At 47.0% G+C, this 21294-nt stretch overlaps 1 protein-coding gene across 1 annotated transcript; it reads right to left on the minus strand.

Annotated features, from left to right (window-relative positions):
• Positions 1-343: 343 nt before the first annotated feature.
• Positions 344-21255, minus strand: si:dkeyp-121d4.3 (uncharacterized). Its single transcript, XM_006806855.2, has 21 exons — positions 20226-21255; positions 20039-20089; positions 19596-19816; positions 18954-18996; positions 17974-18099; positions 17778-17882; positions 16369-16587; positions 16091-16237; positions 15780-16013; positions 14677-14895; positions 14456-14602; positions 14159-14383; positions 13660-13839; positions 13324-13578; positions 13103-13207; positions 12864-13001; positions 12157-12264; positions 11925-11956; positions 9419-11792; positions 9083-9194; positions 344-3880 (listed from the first exon to the last, which is right to left on the minus strand). Exons 1-21 carry the CDS (start codon positions 20919-20921, stop codon positions 3264-3266), a joined length of 6354 nt encoding a protein of 2117 aa, XP_006806918.2. The 5' UTR covers positions 20922-21255; the 3' UTR covers positions 344-3263.
• Positions 21256-21294: the final 39 nt, after the last annotated feature.

A 21294-nucleotide genomic window follows, 5' to 3' on the forward strand; every position in this document is an offset into this window, starting at 1 on the left:
TCAGCCAGTGGACATTTGTAAGTGGACATGTAACAAAAAACAAAACTCTTTGAAAAGCATGTTTAAAAAATGAAGTTCAAAAATACTTTTTTCATGCCTAAAGATGAATAAAAATACTTAAGAAAACAATCCTGATTGAGGTTGTCATAATTCATGCATGAAAGAGTTAAATACCCTCCTCCCCAAACTGACACGCCTACAGATGTATCTGTGACAACAAACTTATGGCAGCTCTTCGGTTTGCACTTGCACAGACTGTGTGATGTTTATGAAATGCATTGTTCACAAAAGTAACATCATCACACTTTTTTTTAAAGAGTCAGAATCTTTATTGTCATTGTGCTTTAAGAACAACAGAAACTGTATCCAAACAAATTCAGTGCAAGTGACAAGAGAAAAAAAGTATAATAAATAAATGATAAATATATTATATAGAAGACTGTATATGAGAATGGACAAGGGAAAATATGGTTATTGCACAGTGATTTAGTCCTTAGAAAAATATTGCAGAGTTAAGAGTTTGCATTTTCACAGTGGTTTATCCTCGAGTATATTTATTAATGCAACAGCCAGTTTTGGCTTGAATTGTCCTGCACCGGCTGCCTGAGGGTAACAGCTGGAACAGGTGATGTGCACATTCCCTGCATGTTAAAACATCAGACAGAGCAGGGCACTGGCATATGACCCAAGTGATCTAACAGTGGGTTGTTCCACCGTGTTCATCAGAATGAAAGCCTGGGGGACGAAGCGTCTGTCTGGCGGCTGGTTTTTCATCACAGAGCCAGTTTATTTACTAGTTTGAAACCTGAAAATATAACAGCAACACTTTTCCCTGTAGGTCTGCGAGAGACGTCCTGAGATTTACATCTGACTTGTTGGAAATTACTAAGCACATTTGCAGGAAATTAGCTGGAAAATTAGCAGTGGTGGGATTTTGAAAGGTTTTCAGGGGAAACAATGGAAGCAGCAAACTTTCAGCTCATCTTCTCAGGCTGCAGACATCTGTCTGCTTCAGCTTCTGTTTGATGAAATATTCAAACTTAGGTTGAATTTCACGAAGGCTCATCTGATCAGCTGTTTCTATTGGATGCTCTGATGCATACTGACTCAGCAGGTAGTTTTCGCTCACCTGATCCATCACAGGTAGGCATCTGTGTGGGAACGCGTGGCCTTCAAACAGGTTCTGATTTTACCTGAGCTCCAGGCACCTTTGTGAGGGTCACAGAGTGAAGATCTATTTTCTTCTAAAACTCATTTCGGTTGAACTCGAGTATATATATGAACGTCTACAGGAGGTGGAAGATCCTTAGACCTGAAGATTTCTGCGATATTCTGAGTGTGCCCTCCTCTCCATTTCTATCCAGGTGAAGGCAGGAATCCCACCAGGAGAAACAGGAGAGGATGAGCGCAAGCGTCCAAAGTTTCTGCTCAGAACGGTTCACCTGCTGAGTCCTCGACTCACCTCGAGTGTCTTTATTGGGCGAAACCTGCAAAGAAACCAGAAACTCACCTGGTCGGCTCAGACAGGTACCACACGAGATGAAAGCTTGAATGCAGAACAAACTGCATGTCTGTCACGTCTGAAACGTTACGACTCAAACATCAGAGCTCTAAACTCTGACCGGAGTCATCGAGCCGTCCCTTCACATTCACTCTGCGCACAGCGGGGACGAGTTTAACGACCGTCGTCTCAGATGTTAAGAAAAGGAGAGTTTGGATCTACTGCGCTCAGTCGAGTCTTTCTAGTTTCAGGGATGAAGAGCTTCGTCTCTCCAGTTTCCTGACCTCAAAGTATCATTCTTTTAACTCAGTCATTAACTTACAAACACAGAGACATCAGAAAGCTGCAAACCCACAACACACACAACCCTAAGAACATCAAATCATTCTGAGCTTCATTTTTCTAACAAGGACTATTTGGGTATCAGTGACCTCTCAATGTGCATAAATATGTTTTTGGCTTTGTTCTCTTTCCTGAGCAGGTGATAAGAGACCATCTTCAGTTACAAACTGCTTAAATGGAACATTTAAAGACCAAACTCTCACTTTCCAACTCAACATATGAATAGATCAGAATGAACAGGAAGCTGAAATGAAAGGATAGACGTGTTCATTAAATGAAAGCGATCACTTTTCAGAGCTTCTGTGGCTGCACAGGAAAAACACACACATTAACCTACCTTACTGTTTTCACAGGTGTGTTATGTAGAATTCGACCTCCACAGGACATCCCTGCTCCTAAATGTTGCACAGCTTGCTCCACGAGCACTAACCAATAAATTATCATTACTTACGGTCACCTATCAATAAACATGCATCAGGAGCCCAGCAGCACCTTCAGAGGGTCACACTGCTCTGACCTATGACCTTTGAGCTTGAAATTCTCACAATGACATGAAAAAAACTTTTTAAACAGATTTGATTGTTTTAAGGTCGTCCCAGATGAAAGGACCTTTTTTTAAAAAGCAAAACAAAACTACTAATTTCTGTTTAATTCACTGTCTGAAACCACAACCGTTCACACAGGAAGTCCCGCCCACAGTCACCTGATTCAGAGCAGCTTTGACCTTTAAACAAAGACATTGAAGAGAAAACAAAACAAGAACAGGTGAAAAAAAGCTGTTTTACACTTGGAACAAAGCAGTAACTTATATGACAGATACTCTGATTCAGGTTTAATGCTTTTCTGACTGAAACAATCAGCATCCTTTCATTTCTGTCTCAGTTATCAAAGACCAGATGTGAATGCCGGCCTTCATCTACATTGGGTACAATGAGTAATAATTATTAATGACAAAATGGTTCTTCTCCATCCTCCGCTCTGATAATATTGCGGATGAAGATGTCACCGAAGCTTCTGACAGCTCCCACATATTCACAGATCATCGTTTTAGACGAGACATGTATCACAAAGACCAGACTGAATCAGTGTTTATTTAATTTTCAGAACAAAAACACAAAGCAGTTTAAATCATGAACATGCTTTTTGCTTAAATCAAATGTAGGTTTAACAGCTCCATGCATGAGAAAAATGTCTCTGCATACCTGCTGCATAACATTAAGTCGTAATGGCTGAAAATGAGCTGACATTCAAGAATACAGTGAATTTATTATTACCATAAGATGTGAGATATGCTACACAGTAAGCTAAAACAGTTTCATTAGTCAGGAGGTGGCCTGTGCAGCTACAGAGTCAGTGAAAAACTGCCTAGCTATCCTCAGAAATAAACCTAAAAAAAAGAAAGAAGTGAATGTGAAACCTCTCAGCTCTTCTCAGAGGCTGCGTTCACCTCCATCTCCCACTTCTCCAGGAGGTCCTGCAGGTTCAAATTGAAAACATCGATGCCCTTTTGGGAAAGGTGGACACCATCGACCCGGTAAAGACCTGTGTTTGCGCCACAGCGGATGTTATCGTGGGTCAGAGAGGTGCCGCCCAACTCTGAGATGATATTTTGGATCCGGCGATTTACCGTAGTGCGGACCAAATCGACCTCGTGGCTGTCCACTGAGTGGCGCCACACCCTTCGAGGGAGGATATTGGACCACACAAGGACGCACTGTGGGAAGATGCTCCTCATAGACGTCAAGTCCTTCTTGACGGAGGCTAGCAGGTCTGTGGGGCTGTCGGTGCTCAGGTCATTCCCCCCCAGGTGCAGGATAAGGACATCTGGGTTGGGCCAGGTGACCTTCAGCTGGTGGAGCTGCGGCAGCAGCTGAGACCATGTCATGCCCTGGGTGCCCTTCCACCAGACGGTCACCTTGCCGGGGTCCATGCCCAGCTGCATACCTACCTCCGGAGACTTGGCACGCGACTCGGCCCAATAAACCAGCGAATGACCGACGATCCAAACATTCCTGGGCTCACTGCTGACTTGTTTACCTGGAAATTTCAACAGGATATACTTGTAAGTGCCAGAGCCTTATGGAACATCTTCACAAGCTGAACCCACATCACATTTAGCATCAATCCCAAAGCTAAGACTACTCCGTCTTCAAGCTGGTTTCACAAAGTTCTTTTAGACCAAAGCATCAGGTCAACTTTAATTAGCGCAAAATTATAATTTTAAAATATCCAGAAGAGATTTGCAGTGCTTGGACATTTGTGACGGCTGACAGCTGAATTAAAGGTCCATCGACCTTTGTGAAACAAGCAACCTTAATACAGGTGACATCACATAGGATTATCTGTGCAATATTCACCCTCTCAACTTCATTTGCAGATGAGGTTCCATTTTGCTTCATTGTGCTTACTTGGTGCATAATTAAACCTTTTCTTTGTCGTATTTGCTGAAGCTTTCTAGCTCAATACATCAGTGACTATATAAATTACTGAAGTGATAATTACCATTTCAGGAAAGTTAAGTGTTAAGCCAAAAGAAAACCTACCGTTTACAGGTTTGTGATAAATTAGTATCTACATGTTCAGACTCATGACTTTGATAGGTTTATATTTTAAAAATGTACTTTTGACTATATTACAGCAATCAAAACTATCAGCCTGATTAATCAAGAGACCAAAATGATTACCTACCTTCGCCATCAAGATATTAAATAAATCTGCGGTGTTTTTATTTTAAACCTAAAATCGAATGTATGCCAAGCTGTTTGCGACCGTTGCTGTAGCAGCTTTTATATCCCTAGCTAATAACTCAGTCCCAAATAACATCCCATTTCTTAAACATTTCATTTTTACAGATAATACTGATGCACAAAGAACACTAATTATACTGCTTAACCTCATTATCAGCTTCATTCTAAGGCCGTTTTACTCCGAGGTTGCTTCAGAGACCAATATTTCATGTGGGGAAAGGAAATGGAGCTTAAGCTCAAAAAAGCCCAACGAGGGCGGACGAATGGGAATGTGGAACCCCAACTACACTCGCTTGACTGTCACTGGGGGTGACGGCCAGTGTTTCAGGGCTTATAGCACAGTCCAGTCATAGCCAGGTAACCGAAACAATATCTGGGAGAAAAATTCTCTTTCCATAAACTTTTAATCATTTACAATCCAACCAACAATGGTGACACGTTTAAACAAAGCTGAAATCTCTATTGGAGATCACATTTCAGCCAGTATGAAGTTCTTCTGCTCTCCACATGGAACACTAATGGCTGAATCTGCAGGCAGTGTCCAAGGCTTCAAAATGGCCTTAAAGTGGCCCATTCTTTTGTATCATCGGGGCACGCATTTACATCTGATCATTACTACTGAAACTACTGGTGAATATTTAACAGCTTGACTAGAGTGTGGGATTTAGTCATTGAGAATACCTTCAAACTACAAAGATGAAGTTAGTGAGGGGGTGGATCCAAAGAAAGAGTCATTTAAGTGTGGATCAGGTCTTTAGAAAGTGCAAGGCGTAGGCCTATCTAGTATAACCCTCTGTTCACATTATGCCCTGTTGTTGGATTATTTGAGAGATTTTATTTCCATTTCCATTTCCCAATTCCATATTGGACCTCATTATTTCACTGACATCTAAACCAAACTGGTCTAAACTGGAAGTCCAACCTGTGAAACCTCACAGGTCTGCAACGTGAATAGAAGTTACCTGAGCACATGTTTAAAGGCAGAGATGAGACCTGTTGTGTGTGGAGTCACACTGGATGTAAATGCGTCAAAGTGTGAGCTGTGACAGACGACCTACTGCCGTTTGGAAGATGGAAGTCCAAAGGTTTGAAGTTCAACCACTTCCTGTGACACGGCCATGTTTGTGGCACAGAAAATAAATACAGAACCCAAAAGGTGCGGATAAAGATATCTATACGACCATCAGGCAGGATTATCAGCAGTGCGTCAGTCCCAGCTTCAAAAGGAGTTCTCTGTTAGCTTTCTGAGCTAACATTGGTATTACCGGTAAGACAAGCAAGAAAAGTAAAACGTCCCTATCATATAGCAAAAGCTGGATGGCTTAAAATATTGGTTTTACAACTCTTGAAATCTAATTTTACATTCAAACATAACAGTATCAGATTGTGCTACATTGATACTGATGCTCTACCAAAGAAACGGTGATCTCTAGCTGAGGCCAGTGTCACAGAACAACAGGTACAATCCCAACCATGTGATTAAGTTAAACAACCCCCCTCCCAAAAAAAACCCCAAAACAAAAACTTTGCACATTTTATATAAAGGATGATTTAAATCTCTTAAACTGAAACACAATGCTATGCTGCCTTAAACAAGTTTTAAAAGTATTCTATGATCAGAAGCGATATTTGTACTGAGGGCAGTGGACCCATTCTGCTACTCCATATCAGAATATATAACTGATGTTCTTATTAAATGTGACTAACTTTCACATAATGTTATAAGTCTAACTAAAAGTCATCCAAAAACTCTGACTGAACCGTCACTTTATGTTTTGTCTTCTTTCAGGAGACAGCCAATCAGGACAAAGTGGCTTTTATATAAGGTGGCCTTCAAGAGGCAGGAGCTCTTCAGGCGAGTATAAAGACTTAGTCACAGGATACAAATACAGAGCTGGAAATTAGCAGAATAGGTCCACTTCAAGCTAATGACACCTGCGTAATGAAGCCTATGGTAACAAGATGGGTAATCTAATGAGATTAATACAGACATTATATAGCTGGAGTAAATTTTCCAAATGAAAAAGGACAAATTTATCTGGACACAATGCTCTTCATCATACTTGCTACTCTTTTGTGACATTCAAAGAAGCCTATAAAACACAAAATCTTGTATCTAAGACTGAAATCAAGCAGATGTGAAATAATGTAGTTAGCAGTCCAAACAAGTCTACTCTGGAACAAAAGTCATATCCTTAATGAGTAACCTCTCTTATCTCTCATTAGATACCAAATTAGTTATAAAATATTAGATAACCAAACATTTTTACCTGCGGTGGAATTAAACAACCTTCTCAAGGAAGCTTTCCTGATTCAGGAGCTCTTCCAGTTAAGTATTACACCTGGCTGGTAAAAATAACTATTCCCGAGTTCCTTTTACTGTAAATGAATAAGGAAGGCTTTACTTGTTGGTGCCCGGATTACGAGTAGTCTCCTGGATCTTCTTCTGCACACTTTTCAGTTCGATGCAAATGGAAATGAGCAAACTTGACTTACCCTGAGTATTTCATTAGGACTGGACTCAAGAACTTCAAATAAAACACAAAAAAATCTTGTGCAAACAATTATGTAAAAACTAAAGACTAAATGCCTAGAAAAGTGGACTTGTTAGCAATAATCAACCAAATTATAATTACCGCTTAAAACAATCAGAAAAGAAGCTGTTTCAAGATGGAACAAACGCTCATTAAAAGATGGCAAAGCATTCGTGACCGCGAGACATTTTGGCTTAAGAGAGCAGAGTTCATAAGAACCTGTAGCTTAGCATTTCCAAAATACTTCCAATGCGAAAATGGACACAGTCTGAGCTCTGCTGTGTTTAAGGTACTGTCATCGTTAATGAGCTACAGCTGACATAGTTTCTAACACTATCTGCAGAAAAACATTTTCTCACTTCAGTCAAATGTCCATTTTGACATCCTTAATCTCGGACAGTATATATCAGTAACATGCATAGATGGCTGATATATACCTAACGTTAGCTGTATAACGGCTAACTACACACAAAATGACAGCTCTAGACAACCTCTTAGCATCGCATGCATTTGGGCAGACGGGGCTCAGAGTACGGGGCTGGATCACTTTCGTTCAACACTAATTCATGTACGCTGAACTTATTCCTGAACTGACGCTCCCTCATTATGATACAACCCTAGATCTTGGATCTAGGCAGTTCTGATAAGACTGAGACCTGGACTACTTAACCTTGAATTTTAGACTTAATAAAGATAAGAATAGTAGCTACCCAAGATTTTGATAAGACAGAGCAACCAACCAAATATAGATAGGAATGAGTCAATCTATGAATTTTGGGATGGTCTTTATCATGGTCTTCCTCCTGGTGAGCTGAATCAACGTACTGAGTTTATTAAATGAAAGCAGGTATCAGGAAAAACATAAAACCATTCAAAGCTTAGAAATGGGATATTATACTAGCTGTTCAGTGTTTACACTCAGTGGTCACAATGTCAGTACACCTCTCAGTATCTGGTACTGTGTTGAGGCTGAGAGGCCCGACACAGGATCTACTGGCTCTTTGGGGCTCAAATCAGGATTTGTCTTTACTGTCTCCTGGAATTCCCTCTTTGGATTGGAGATGTGATCCTTCATCCAAAATTATTATAGACCTTTATTTAGGACGACCCAGAGAACCAGCATACAAGCAGTCAGCAAATACCATTTAGCAAAAGAATATACCTTCTGAATTACATGTAGGTATGAATGACCACTGAGTGCAAGTAAATTTAAGCTGAATATGGTGCTAGCTTTCCAAAACATGATCACTCTGCCTACCTGTCTAGTTATCACTGTGGGTTGATGCTAAAAACTGTCAGGTTCTGGACTGGTACTGAATGTTTGGTCATACAGTGTAATTACACTCAAAACAAAGTCTATATTCCAATGGAAGAGACCAAACGCATTATTTTGTGGAATTCAGATCGCAGCTGGTGGCTTCTCTCGATCATTGGATGAACCACCAGACTCAGTAAACGGGAGCAGAAGAACACACAATTGTAGCATTGCAATGTCTATGATGCCTTTTAGAGGAGTTAATGGTGTCAAAGCTGGGGTGGTATATACACATATACATATATATCTGACTCTACTGTGTAGGAATCTATAAGATGGCAGGGCCACCTAGGTGGAGAGACGTGACCCTATCTTAGCAATAGATAGGTCTCTCTCCAATAGGGCGTACCTGGCTAACTAGGCTTGGGTAGTTACATGTTTTCAATTTCAGAGAAAGCAAAGCAATACTTCCTTGATGTTATCTTCTGAATGTTTTACCACGTGGCTGGGCTTCTCACTAAAACCTGCTTTTGTTTTTTTGTTTTTTGAATACTCAAAGTACCTGTCAAGTGAAATAAAAAGAAACCATGAAAATAATATACATTGTATTCAGTGGAAAATATATTTGTCATTCAAATACCTGCAAGTAAAAGGTTTCTAGTTAGGATGAAATATCTTATTGTAAAAACAGAGGTTCTGATACCTGACGAGATCAGCAAGCCATCCTTACTGGTCTCCCCTTGCTTCTTACGGGCTAGCATCTCCTTGAACTCCTGTTCTCTCTTTTCCAAAAGTCTCTGGTTGTACAAATCCAGCTGCAACATGAATATAAATACCTTGTGTCAAGACTTCCACCATGATGCAGTTGATCTTATCATTCTTTTAACATTTCCTGGGTTTCTAACTCTCAAGTGCACAAGTTATCCGGAAACATACGATCTAAGGAAAGAACCAATCCAAAAAACAGATGTTCTGCAGTACATTTGTTTTATGTCTTGTGCAGTAAAATATCTGATAGTCTAGTAGTGCTGAACCCTACCTTCTCCTTCTGCTTGAGCTTTATGTCATCTTCTGTCTCTACTAATGGGGGCTCTGTGGGTAAACTGAACTGGACAGATTTGACTGGTTTGGCTGGTGACTGAACAGCTAGAGATTTCACAGTCTCAATGACCTTCAGGCATCTCGCCACTGTTGTAGAGATAGCAGAGTGGTCAGTGCTTGCAGGACTTGAAGATGTCAGTGTTGATGACGGTGGTAGTACCACAGTAGTGGTTAAAGGTTGCGTAGGACTGGTGGTCCCAAGGGGAGGTGCTGTGTCTGGCACTTCAATAAAAGGCAAGACTGATTGATTGGAGGGTGGAGAGAAAGGAGGCTGTCCAGGATGACGTCGTGGTGGAGGTCCAGGAGGCGGTCCCGGAGGAGGCTGTCCTGGCCGCCGTGGAGGGGGTCCAGGTGGAGGTCCAGGAGGTTGTCCCAGTGTTTGGAATTGTGTACCAGCTGCAGGAGAAGTTTGAGTGACCATGCTGGATGTGGACGTCTGCGTTGGCAAAATCTCAGCGGTGACGCCAAGTGGCCAGTTGAATGGTGGTGTTGGATGTCGGTAGTGAGCAGGTGGAGGCCCAGGAGGGGGTTTTGGAGAAGGAGTGGTGGTGGCTGTGCTCCCCATCGTTTTGGTAAGACTCTGTAGCTGTTGTGCCTTCTTAAATGCTTCTAACTCTTGCTGGTCCAGGAACTCTTCATATTCAGACACGTTAGTTTTCTGTCTGCCGAGCGGCTCCAAACTGGAGGATCTGACAGGCGAGGGGGAATGGATGCGATCCGATTCCAGGGAACCAGTTCTGGTTGTCCGCAGTTCTTCCCGTGGAGCCGATGAAGTCGCTCTCTCTGTGGAAGATCTCGGGCTAAAGACTTTCTCCTGGGCTTGGCTGGCTAGTTTAGAGACCTCTCCTGTACTCAGCTTCAAGCCAATAGTACGAAGTAGACTCTGGATCTTATCATAGGGTTCTGTCTTTGGATCCTCATTTGTTTTCTCAACAGAGGAACGTTTAGGGCTCGGTGGTCTCTTCTGCCCTTCTTGGGCTAGACTAATGCTTGGTGGCTCTTGAGCCAGCCCCACAATTCGAGAGAAACCCTTACCATCCTGAAGAGCCCGCTCATGAGGCAGAAGGTCATCATTAACATGAACTGGTCCCAAATTCTTTTCAGCATCCACCTTTCGGTTAAGCATATCAAGAAAACGGTCCAGGGGTGGTTTCTCAGTTGGAGGAGACAAGCGTGACTTCTTCTCCTTTAGTTTGGGAGAGGGGCTTCTAGGAGGTGAGTCTATGGGCGAAGGGGGTCTGAATGAGGTCTGGCATGAGGATGTGGCAGCACTATGGGACAAAGGCGGGTGAGTCGAAGCTGTGTGAGCTTTGCCACCGTGAGAAGGGGGCGAGGGGCCACGAGGTTCTGGAGAGTGGCTTCGTTTGTCTGGGGGATATGGATCGTAAGGTCGGTCCACATACGCCGGGTCATAGTAGCGATCATCGTAGGGTTCATCATAAACATCGTATCGATCAGTGTAGCGGCGGCTGGTAGATGGCGGGCCACCATAGGGAGATTCACTATAGAGGTGACTTTCGTAAGAGCGGTCACTGTATGGACGGTCACCATACGGATGTGTGTGTGGCCGAGTGGCATACGAGTCCCCGTAGGGGTCACTGTAGCACCTGTCTTGGTAAGCACTATATGGGCGGTCATAATAAACATCGTCGTAAGGAGGACGGTGGAGATATTCTGGTCCATCTGGTCGTTTCTTTAAGATGGAACGGACCGGTTTGTACTCGGCGAGGGGAACGGCGATCCTACCGTGGTCGTAGTCAATGCAGGTCCTCTGTCCAGGCTCGAGTCCTCTTGGGTCAATGTCCACCAGCGACTTTTTGTAGGCGATCATTTCATTCAGCTCCTCCAGTTCCCGCTTCTTCCTCGCCAGCTCGTCATCCACAATTCCACCTCGCCTAGGAGGAGGGCTCAGTTCCCTCCTCTTCTTGTGACTTTCTTCATGGTCTCTGTTTGTTTTACTCCTTCTCTTGCTGGCCCGGTCTTTGCTCCTCTCCCTGCTCCTGCTTCGGCTCCTGCTGGAGCTCTTGCTCCGGCTGCGACTCCTGCTCTTGGAGCGGCTTCGGGTGCGCTTGTGTAATCTCTCTCGGCTTCGCCTGTGCCTGCTGCTCCGGTGTTCACGGTCGGCGCTGGAGCTGCGTCTCTTTTTGATACGTCCAAACTGGTCTCTGGGGGGACTTCTACTCCGACTCCTGCTCTGACTCCTGCTGTATCTACGCCTCGTGGCGCTGTAATCCTTCTTGTTAGTCTTACTGTCCTGTGCTCTGAGATTTTTCACCACTGCCTTCAGCTTCTCTGCCTCTGGTTTTTCCTTCCTGAGGAAGTTACGGGGAGGTTGTTCTTAATAAGTTTTACAACTTTTCCGAGATACAAAAAGAAATATGGCATTTATTCAGAGCCAAATGTATTTACATGAAGAGTGGTAACATTTTGAATGTATAACTTACTCTCCGGTAGCTTTTGTCAGCTTGATGGTCATCTGCCAAAAAAAGAGTTATGACAAATTCATTAGAATGATGATGATTTTGCATTCTTCGCAAAAGATTTCTTACAGTTTGAAGGAAAGTTTGGAAGACTCCATAAAAACGATGGCATAAATTACCAACAGAACTAGTGAGAGTTTGCTCACCATGCACCTCCACACTGGACTAATGTAAACATGAATCAGGTCATCCTCACCTTTCCTTTGTTTGCACCGACACCACCAAGTTTCCTCACTGGGAGGAAAACGCTCTCTGTGTAACGTTTTATCCTGATGGCCTGGACTCCCCCGTCTGCTGTTTCATGCTTGAAAGAAATGACAGACATCATTTTAATCGGAAATGTCACCAGGCGCGTCCAAACGTGTGATTTCCTCACGTTTAAGCTTGAAGCGTTAAATCTAACACCAACATCAAGAGAAAAAACAGAGACTGGACTAAACAGATGAAAACAAGATGTTCTTGAAGACGTTCCCCTCATTTCATTTTAAAAGTTCGGTTGCTACCAACCAGAAAGCCTCAGCACTTCCTGTCTTGTTTCTCTGCCAGCAGTTTGACGAGTTGTTCCGGAACATCATTTAGCTGCCTCTCAAGTGGATCCCTGATCCACTGGTTGGATAAACTCCGCCTCCTCTGCAGCTAGTAGTCCTCGTTCTACTCGGCACACCACGGAGGCTTTCCAGGAAGAGCCTGGACCAGCTGGAGGCGGAGTCTGTCCGTGAGATGAGGGATTCACCGGAAAGGCAGCCAACTATTTTTCAGTAAGAGCAGTTCGTGTGCTTCTCGTGTGACCTCCACAGATCACCTTGTGGTAGTTCATTTAGAAATGTTTGGACCCTCCTCTAGAGTTTACCTGACATCCGGTAACCTTTCCCTCCACCCCGAGAACCCAGCAAGGGGACTCACCAGGACGATGCTAAACTCAACCTTCTCGTTCAACTCCAGCTTCTTCTTCTCGATCACCTCGGACATGTGGAAGTAGAGCTGGGGGTTCTGAGTGCACTTGATGAGCCCGGAGTCCTCCAAGAACTCGATCACGATGCCCTGGTTGGAAAAGCAGACCTGGACTCAGACCCTGAGAACCAAACTGAGGCCTCGTTCTGTTTTTGACTCTGAGGCTGGGAGTAACGGACGTCAAGTCTTACGTGCTGACGCTGTTCAGTAGATTCTTCGAAGGAGTCGTGGAGAATTTCCACGCAAGTCGCCCGCTCCTCTTTGGTCTCCCGATGGGTTGCGATGTTAAAGCGCACCTGTGCAGGCGAGACACAGTTCAGGTTCAAAAGAAGCAAACGTTCTGCAGATGCTGAACACTGAGACCTTATTTGACTGGTCTGAAACATAGAAGAAGAAAGTCCAGCATCCTCACCTTGTCACCATCGAGCATGGTGGCAGTGGTCAGGAGGTCTTTGGGGCCAAAGGTCAGCTGTTTCTGTTGGCCGTCGATGGTCATCACCAGCCGGCCCACATCTACGTCCGGTTTGGTTTTGACTTCAGCTTCAGGAGGCTTTTCCTTCGTTACCTCCTCACATGTCTTCTCCTTCTTCAGCTCCAGCGTTACCTCCTGTCCTCCCTGCACCTCTCCCTTCTCTCCCTCCTCCATTTTCTCCACTTTTATTTGCACCTGAAAGAAAACAACAAACTGAGTGTTTTCTTTTCGTTTTTCAGGGAAATTGCAGTTTCCACAGAGCTTTTGAGGTTGTACCTGTCCAGCATCGGCAGCTCCTTGCTCCTCCTCAGTCGCCCCCTCTTTCTCCTCGAGCTCCTTCTTTATTGTCTTGGGAGGGTGTCTGGGAATTGATTTGAGGATGGTGCCTTCAAATCGCTCCTTGCTGATGTCGTCCAGCGTGTCGGGGTCTCGCATTGTGAAGCCGAGCGGCGTCCACTGCAGAATGTCAGCAGGACAGCGAGTTTTATATTTGTGGCTCGTGATGTTTTTGTGAAGATAAACGGACACAGTCAAAAAAAACAGTTTAATGCACTCTAACTTTAATGCACAACAATAAGAAGCTCTGATTGGTGAGTCATGACTCCCTGATTTCATTCAACAACCATTAGTGGCTTGAATGCTCAGGACCCGCCCACTTTGCAATGCTAATGATATTATTGTTGAGCTGGTGGCGTGGGGCGCCCTCTGTTGGCTGTTGTGTGGCGTCGCAGCCTGAACTCGGCGCCTCGAACAACCCGAGCGACTCTTTCCTCACCTTGTCTTTGGCAGCTGCCAGCGCTGCAGCCACCTCCTCCTTCTTCTTCCGCTCCAGCTCCCTCTCCTCCTCCTCTCTCTTCTTGCTCTTTTCCTCCTTCCTCTTCTTCCTTTCTTCCTCCTCTTTCTTCCTCTCCTCTTCATCCCGTTTCTTCTGCTCGTATAGGATCGGGTCCTCGATCTTCTTCGTCCTCCTCAGCCTGATGGCCCTTGTGTTCGATTTCACCTGTGGAGACAAAGCGATGGATCAAACCCGCCCCCTCTCTGCAGCTCGCTCCCGTTTGGTTTGCGCACTCACCTGGACGGTCGTGAACTCCACCTCTTTCTGGACGTCGTCACCGTTGAACTCTGTATCGCTGAAGTTCTCGCAAACGTCAAAGGGAAGCTCGCCGTGCTTCTCCGACTTTAGGACGCCGACCTCTGGCCCCAGCGAGGTGATGATGCCCTGAAAGACAGCGGCTCTTGAGAGACCAGAAGCAGAACAGAGGAGGCGGGTCATCAGTGTGCGTGCTGCGTTACCAGCTCTCGCTCCTCTTTGGTGTATTTGAAGGTGAACGGGACTTTGGGTTTGATGTTGGCCGCTCTCCTCTTCCTCGTCACCGTGTCGATCAGCAGGTTGATCAGCACATGGTCGTTCTTCAGAAGCGTGACGCCACAGTCTCGATCGTCGAAGGTCACGTTGGTCCTGACGGTGCCGATGTTGGCGTGGACCTGGCCTGGGTAACCAGGCGTGCCGGACTGGAGGCGTGGGAGAGGAGCTTATTAAATAAACATAAGCTTAAAGTCTGCTCTGTGTAACGACCGCTTCTATAGCTCACCTGTTTAAATTGAGTCTTACAGTTTTGCATGATTAGGGGCGTGGCCTGTTTGACCGACAGGTGGATGCTTCACCTGAACTGGACCTGTGGGCGTGTTTGTGCTGTTGGAGCCGTTTTAATGAGGTCACTGTACTAACAGACTGTCTGAGGGGGCGGAGCAAGAGTTTGGCTCCACAGTGAGATTCTGGGACTCTGATTGGATGTTGCCGAGTGAAGATGTTAATAAATTTCATTTAACACTGTTTGAAGTCAATTAGTACGGAGCCCCGCAGGGGACATGGGAGAAAAAAAAAATTAAGACCGACTTTTGCGAGATCCCGAGTTTGTTTTGCGAGATCTCGCAAAAGTTTTAGCCGCATTCTTCAGAGGCCGCCAGCTCGAAGCCGACCGGGAGGTCGAGGCACGACGTGCCGGGAAAGCGGTGTTCCTCCCGGCTGTAGTAGGTCTCGACCTCCCGTTAGCTTCGAGCTAGTGGGTGTCAGATCTCCGAAAACGTCGGAGCACTTTTGCAAATATGTGATGTCTTGTAAACCGAGCAGGTATCTGACGTTTACACAACTACATTCACGCCTCAAAATATCTTAAAAGTGTATTTTGTGACCCAGAAAGAGGAACATTACAACCAAGTAGCTGCCGCCATTGTTGGAATTCAACTTTTGCGAGACCTCGCAAAAGTCCGTCTTAATTTTTTTTCTCCCATGTCCCCTGCGGGGCTCCGTCAATAACAATAAAACATTAGTTAGCGTCTCCTTGGTCTCCCGTTTGTCTCATTTTAAAACGGTTAACGTTTGAGTTCAGGGTCACCTTGGGTTCGATGATCGTCTGGCTGACAATGCCCTCGTACAGCTCCGTGTCCAGCACCATGTTGGGTCCGATCTCCTGCTTGGTCCTGGTTCTGATTGGCTTGGTGAAGCAGTCTTTGCTGTTTTCTGTCTTATCCTCCTCGTCGCCGCCGGCGGCAGCAGTGGCGGTGCAAAGGGCCAAGAGGAGGGGCTCCTTCACCCGCTGGATCCTGACGGCTCGTTTTCCCGCTCTCAGCTGACGGTAAGAGCAGAGAAATGTTTGAAACAGTCCGGTCAATGGCGCCGACGGCCACTCTCAGCTAACGGCCTCACCTGGATGATGGTAAACTCCACCTCCTCGTTGATGTCCTCCTGCGTGAACTCGACGTCGCTGAAGTTCTCTTTGGTTTCAAAGGCGAGCTCCGTGTCGTCCTGCCTCTTGATGACGCCTTCTGTCTCCTTCAGGCTGACGATGACGCCCTGCCGCCCGCAGACGAGCGGAAAGAGTAAAACCATCAGACAGAGAAGCGAGAACACGAGCAATCAGACATTTCTCATTTGAGCATAGACAGGTTTCACCGCACGAGCACCGCCAGGAGGATTGGCCTGACCTTCTCTCGGATCTCCTTGGTGTGGCTGAAGGTCGCTGGGATTTTGGGCTTGATGTTGGTGGCTCTGGTCTTCTCTGTGATGATGTCGGTCAGCAGGTTGATGAGCACCTGGTCGTTCTTCAGCAGCGTCACCGTGCTGTCCTTCCTGTCGAAAGGCAGGTTCCTCCTCACGGGCCCGATGGTCACGTACACCTGACCTGGGTACTGACGCTCGCCGGGCTGCACGGCAACGGCACGTGGAAACGTGGAGGAGAGGAAGTAGAAACAGAGACACGAAAAAGCTTTAAAAAGGAGCTAAAACATTTAATCATTTAATCTCTTTGTTACAGTTTTCTGGTCTTACTGAATAAAACCTGAATCTGAATAAACTAAAAACACAACAGAGAGTTGGGGGGCGCCCACGGCACTTTGGGACAAGGATTTACCACTGAATTAAAGATTTTAAATAACATTCGGGGGTTGTGAGTACTGGTAGCAATAATGTCCGATAGAAAAGCTGATTTAGCCATTTTTGTGCCATTTTGAAATTCTGAGCGGCTCATACGTAGTATGTCAAAGGAAACTTGGAGCCTGTCTTTCTTCCATCCCCTCTCGGCTTGGCGAAAAGCACGACATAAGGCATGCTGTCATTTATCCAAATTTGAGAGAGAGTTCTGGGACGTTTCACCTTAACAGCAACAGCCTCAAGGTTATGAGAGCATGTAGATATCAGAGAATTAGCATAATCACAGTCATAAGAGATACAGAACAGTCAGTTACAGATGCTGCAGAGAAGTTAGCCACGGTATCGGGTTGATTATACGCACCAGGCGTCGGGGCCGTCATAGTGTAGCTTTGATTTGCATAGGTCACCTTCAAACATAACTGGGAAAGGGTCCGAAATCCCAGTATGTCAATGTTCTTAATACAAACATCCAGGCCACACGAAAGACCCAAATCAAGGCCTTTATTATGTGTAGGTTCATTTACCCACTGAAACAGGCTAAAAGAGTCAATAAGAGCGAGAAAATCCTTGGCGAGCGGATCGTCCTTACAGCAGATACGAGTATTCAAATCACCAATGATAAGAGCACAGCCAGAGCTTATCCTAAAAGTCAGCAATAAAAGTCTTATTGTATTTCGGTGGTCGGTAGACCAAACATATTGTGGGGGGGGGAGGCCGGCTCCAAAAGTTGAACTTCAAAACTGGGGTAGGGGAGGGCAGAGGCCGCACTTGATGTTTAATAACCGAGGCTAGACCTCCACCTTTACCAGCGGGTCTGAACTAAAACAGACAGTCAGGAGGGAGGAGCTCAGAGAGAGCGACCAGGACGGATCAGGTCTCTGTCAGAAACAATGCGTCCAGCCCCGAGGAAAAAGCTTTCAATAATGCAATAACTAAACAAAGCAGCGCTGGTTCTCGAACTCACCTGAGGCTCCACGATTGGCTGACAGACAACGGCCTCGTAGATCTCAGGGTCCAGGTTCTCGGTCCCGCCCGGCGCCACCTTCACGTCGGTCGCTATCGAGCTGTTCTGCTCAGAAACAGGAAGTGACAGAAGACCAGGTTTACAGAGAGAACTCATCCGCATCGCGCGACTAACAGGCGGCGAGCCGGCGCCTCACCTTCTCCTTGCAGGCAGTGAAGTGAACTCTGACCCCAGCCGTCATGGCTTTAGGATTTCCAAAGAAGGCGTCGAAGCTGAAGTTGAACTTCTCCAGGTCTTCACGCATGATGTAACCGAACGTTGGCTGCCGGTCAAACACAGAAAACAACAAAGATTCAAACAGGTGAGCGGGTAAACAGGTGAGGAGGTAAACAGGTGAGGAGGTAAACAGGTGAGGAGGTAAACAGGTGAGGAGGTAAACAGGTGAGGAGGTAAACTGGTGAGGGGGTAAACAGGTGAGGAGGTAAACAGGTGAGGAGGTAACAGGTGAGCGTGTAAACAGGTGAGGGTGTAAACAGGTGAGCGTGTAAACAGGTGAGGGTGTAAACAGGTGAGCGCGTGAACAGGTGAGCGGGTAAACAGGTGAGCGCGTGAACAGGTAAACAGGTGAGCGCGTGAACAGGTGAGGAGGTAAACAGGTGAGCGGGTAAACAGGTGAGGAGGTAAACAGGTGAGCGCGTGAACAGGTGAGCGGGTGAACAGGTGAGCGGGTGAACAGGTGAGCGGGTGAACAGGTGAGCGGGTAAACAGGTGAGCGGGTAAACAGGTGAGCGGGTAAACAGGTGAGGAGGTAAACAGGTGAGCAGGTAAACAGGTGAGCGTGTAAACAGGTGAGGAGGTAAACAGGTGAGCGTGTAAACAGGTGAGGAGGTAAACAGGTGAGCAGGTAAACAGGTGAGGAGGTAAACAGGTGAGCGTGTAAACAGGTGAGCGTGTAAACAGGTGAGCGGGTAAACAGGTGAGCGGGTAAACAGGTGAGCGGGAAAACAGGTGAGGAGGTAAACAGGTGAGCGTGTAAACAGGTGAGGAGGTAAACAGGTGAGCGGACAAACAGGTGAGGAGGTAAACAAGTGAGCGGGTGAACAGGTGAGGAGATAAACAGGTGAGCGGGTAAACAGGTGAGCGGGTAAACAGGTGAGGGTCAGACGGAATTCTCACCCCGATGAAGGAGATGATCCCCGTGGACCTGCCCGGAGGAGGCCTGCAGACAGAGAGCAGTTTAAACAGCAGCTACAGGAAGTGATGTCACATTTACAGCACAGGTGTTAAAGGGAGGGTACAGAGATCAAAGCTGCTGAAACGAGCCGACCTCCACACTAACGTGACTGAATCTGTGAACTCCACAAACACGCCGCTCACTGCTCCCAGGAGCCGGCGTTCCAGGTGGGAACTTTCATTTCTAAACTGGAATGAAAGCTTCGACTCAGCTGATGCGTCTCACACATAACTGCTGCCTGCTGGTTCTACAGATGCCCCACAGGTGTCAGCAGAAATACATCATTTATTAAATAAATAGAATAATTTGATGCATTTGTTGGTAGTCTGAGCACTGCCACGTGAGCAGGGTTAGTCCCACTATACTGAGAGAGACGGACGTCTCCACCACCGAGCTGGCCGCAGTCTGCTTTTGATTTTAGGTGAACTGTCCCTTTAAAGGGGAGTGCAGTACCTGTGTGAGTCACACAAACACAGCCGCCAGCTCACAGGCAGCTGTTCAGCAGCAGCTCCAATGCTCTGAGGTAAAATTAGAGTTTATGTGAATGGAGTCTGGTGGGAGTGATTTTTGCCAACTGTACTTACTTTTCAAATGTGCGTTTTCCCAGCAGCCCCAGAGCTTTACTGATTGTGCTGACCTCAGGTTTAGGTTTCGGGGCAGGAGTGGTGGGGGCGGTGGGAGCAGCAGCGGCGGTGGGGGCGGGCTCAGCAGCAGGCATTTTTTTGACCACAGCCGGGTCCTCAGCGGGCTTTTTAGCCTCAGATGATGTTGACTCCGTAGCCGGAGCTGAAATCAGAGCTTTGATCTAACAAAGAGAAAAAAGAAACCAGCAGGAGTCTTTACTGAGCGCCTCAGTCACATCCTTTTACATTTTAGTGACATCTGAATATTTTCTGCAGTTTGTGACACGCTCTGAGACAACGAGCCAGGAACATCTGGCGAAGGTTCAACAGCCATCACTGTATCACCAACATCTGTCACACAGCTGCAGGTTAGAGCACGGGGATCCTCGGGGATCAGGACTCACCCACTCGGGCTGGTCAGGCGGAGGGTTGGGCATGGGCTCTTCCACCACAGGCTGAAACCAGACAAACAAACATTCACTTATTCTGACATAAACTGCGCTTTTATCACAGCAACACACAATAATCAATAATCAGTGATCGATATCTGTGACTGAGGCAGTGTTCGTGTGGACTCTGCTGAGCTCTCACCTCTCCTGTCCAGCCGGGCGGAGGGTAGGCTGGTGGGTATCCAAAGGGAGGCATGCAGCTTGCGGGTACAAAGGCTGCGGGGTCCGGGGGAGGCATCCCAACCGTAGGCACAGCTGGGACCACAGGGGGAACCACAGGGGGGGCGACAGAGGGTATGGGTGCAGGAGGGACGGGCTCGGGGCCCCATGGTTCAGGAGGGCCCTCCGGATCCCAGCCAGGATGACCCCATCCTGGCGGAGGGAGAGGCCGGTCGTGTCCCCTCCAGTCAGCCTCTGGGTGTGGGGGTCGCCAGTAATCAGCACGACGGTCCCAGTCCCAGTCCTCCGGTCCCCAGCCAGGGGGAGGAGGTCCCCGTGGATCCCAGTCAGGGGGTGGGGGTCCTCGGCCGTGCCAGTCTGGGAGTGGCGGTCCTCTTGGACCCCAGTCCGGATGTGGCGGTCCCCTTGGATCCCAGTCCGGGGGCAGCGGTCCCCTTGGATCCCAGTCCGGGGGCAGCGGTCCTCTGGGGTCCCATGCACCATGAGGAGGCGGCCCTCTCGGCCCCCATCCTCCAGGCGGCGGAGGTCCTCTCGGACCCCATCCTCCGGGCGGCGGAGGCCCTATCAGGTCCCAGTCATCGGGCGGCGGAGGCCATCCACCAGGCGGTGGAGGGCCCCAGCCCCCAGGAGGTGGAGGTCCCCAGCCAGGTGGACCCATGTCAGGCGGATGTCCGTGTTCACTGAAGGGTGTAGCGGGAGGTGGGCAAGGGTCTGCGGCAGCGCCGGAGCCCCGAGACGGCGAGGAGGCTAGGCTAAGCTAAGCTAAGTTAGTAGCGGGGTTAGCCAGCTAATCAACCAACACCGCCAAGCTCACCGGAGGGTCCCGCTGTTAGCGCTCCTTTTCAGGGTAAAAGCGGATCATCTGACGCGGCCGTCCGAAGAACTTTCTTCGGATATTTTCAGCGGAAAGTGAAACAATTACAGCCGAACTTCGGGCTCCCTCCGGTGCTCTGCGCTCCAACTGACCGCGGGACTTTTTACCGCCCCCTACTGCCAGGAGGACGAAACTTCAACTACTGCTTCTGCTGTTG

This window comes from Neolamprologus brichardi, chromosome 13 (genome assembly GCF_056152115.1).
Source record: "Neolamprologus brichardi isolate AB-2024 chromosome 13, ASM5615211v1, whole genome shotgun sequence".
NCBI classification, from domain to species: Eukaryota; Metazoa; Chordata; class Actinopteri; order Cichliformes; family Cichlidae; genus Neolamprologus; species Neolamprologus brichardi.

Bases quoted from the DNA above. Each gene is read 5' to 3' on its own strand.
- si:dkeyp-121d4.3 (XM_006806855.2), bottom strand. From the start codon at position 20,921: ATGGGTCCACCTGGCTGGGGACCTCCACCTCCTGGGGGCTGGGGCCCT. The intron at 18,997-19,595 runs GTAAGTACAGTT...CTCTGTCTGCAG, and splicing joins GGAAAACGCACATTTGAAAA to GCCTCCTCCGGGCAGGTCCA. The intron at 16,588-17,777 runs GTGAGTTCGAGA...GTTGCCGTGCAG, and splicing joins AGCCAATCGTGGAGCCTCAG to CCCGGCGAGCGTCAGTACCC.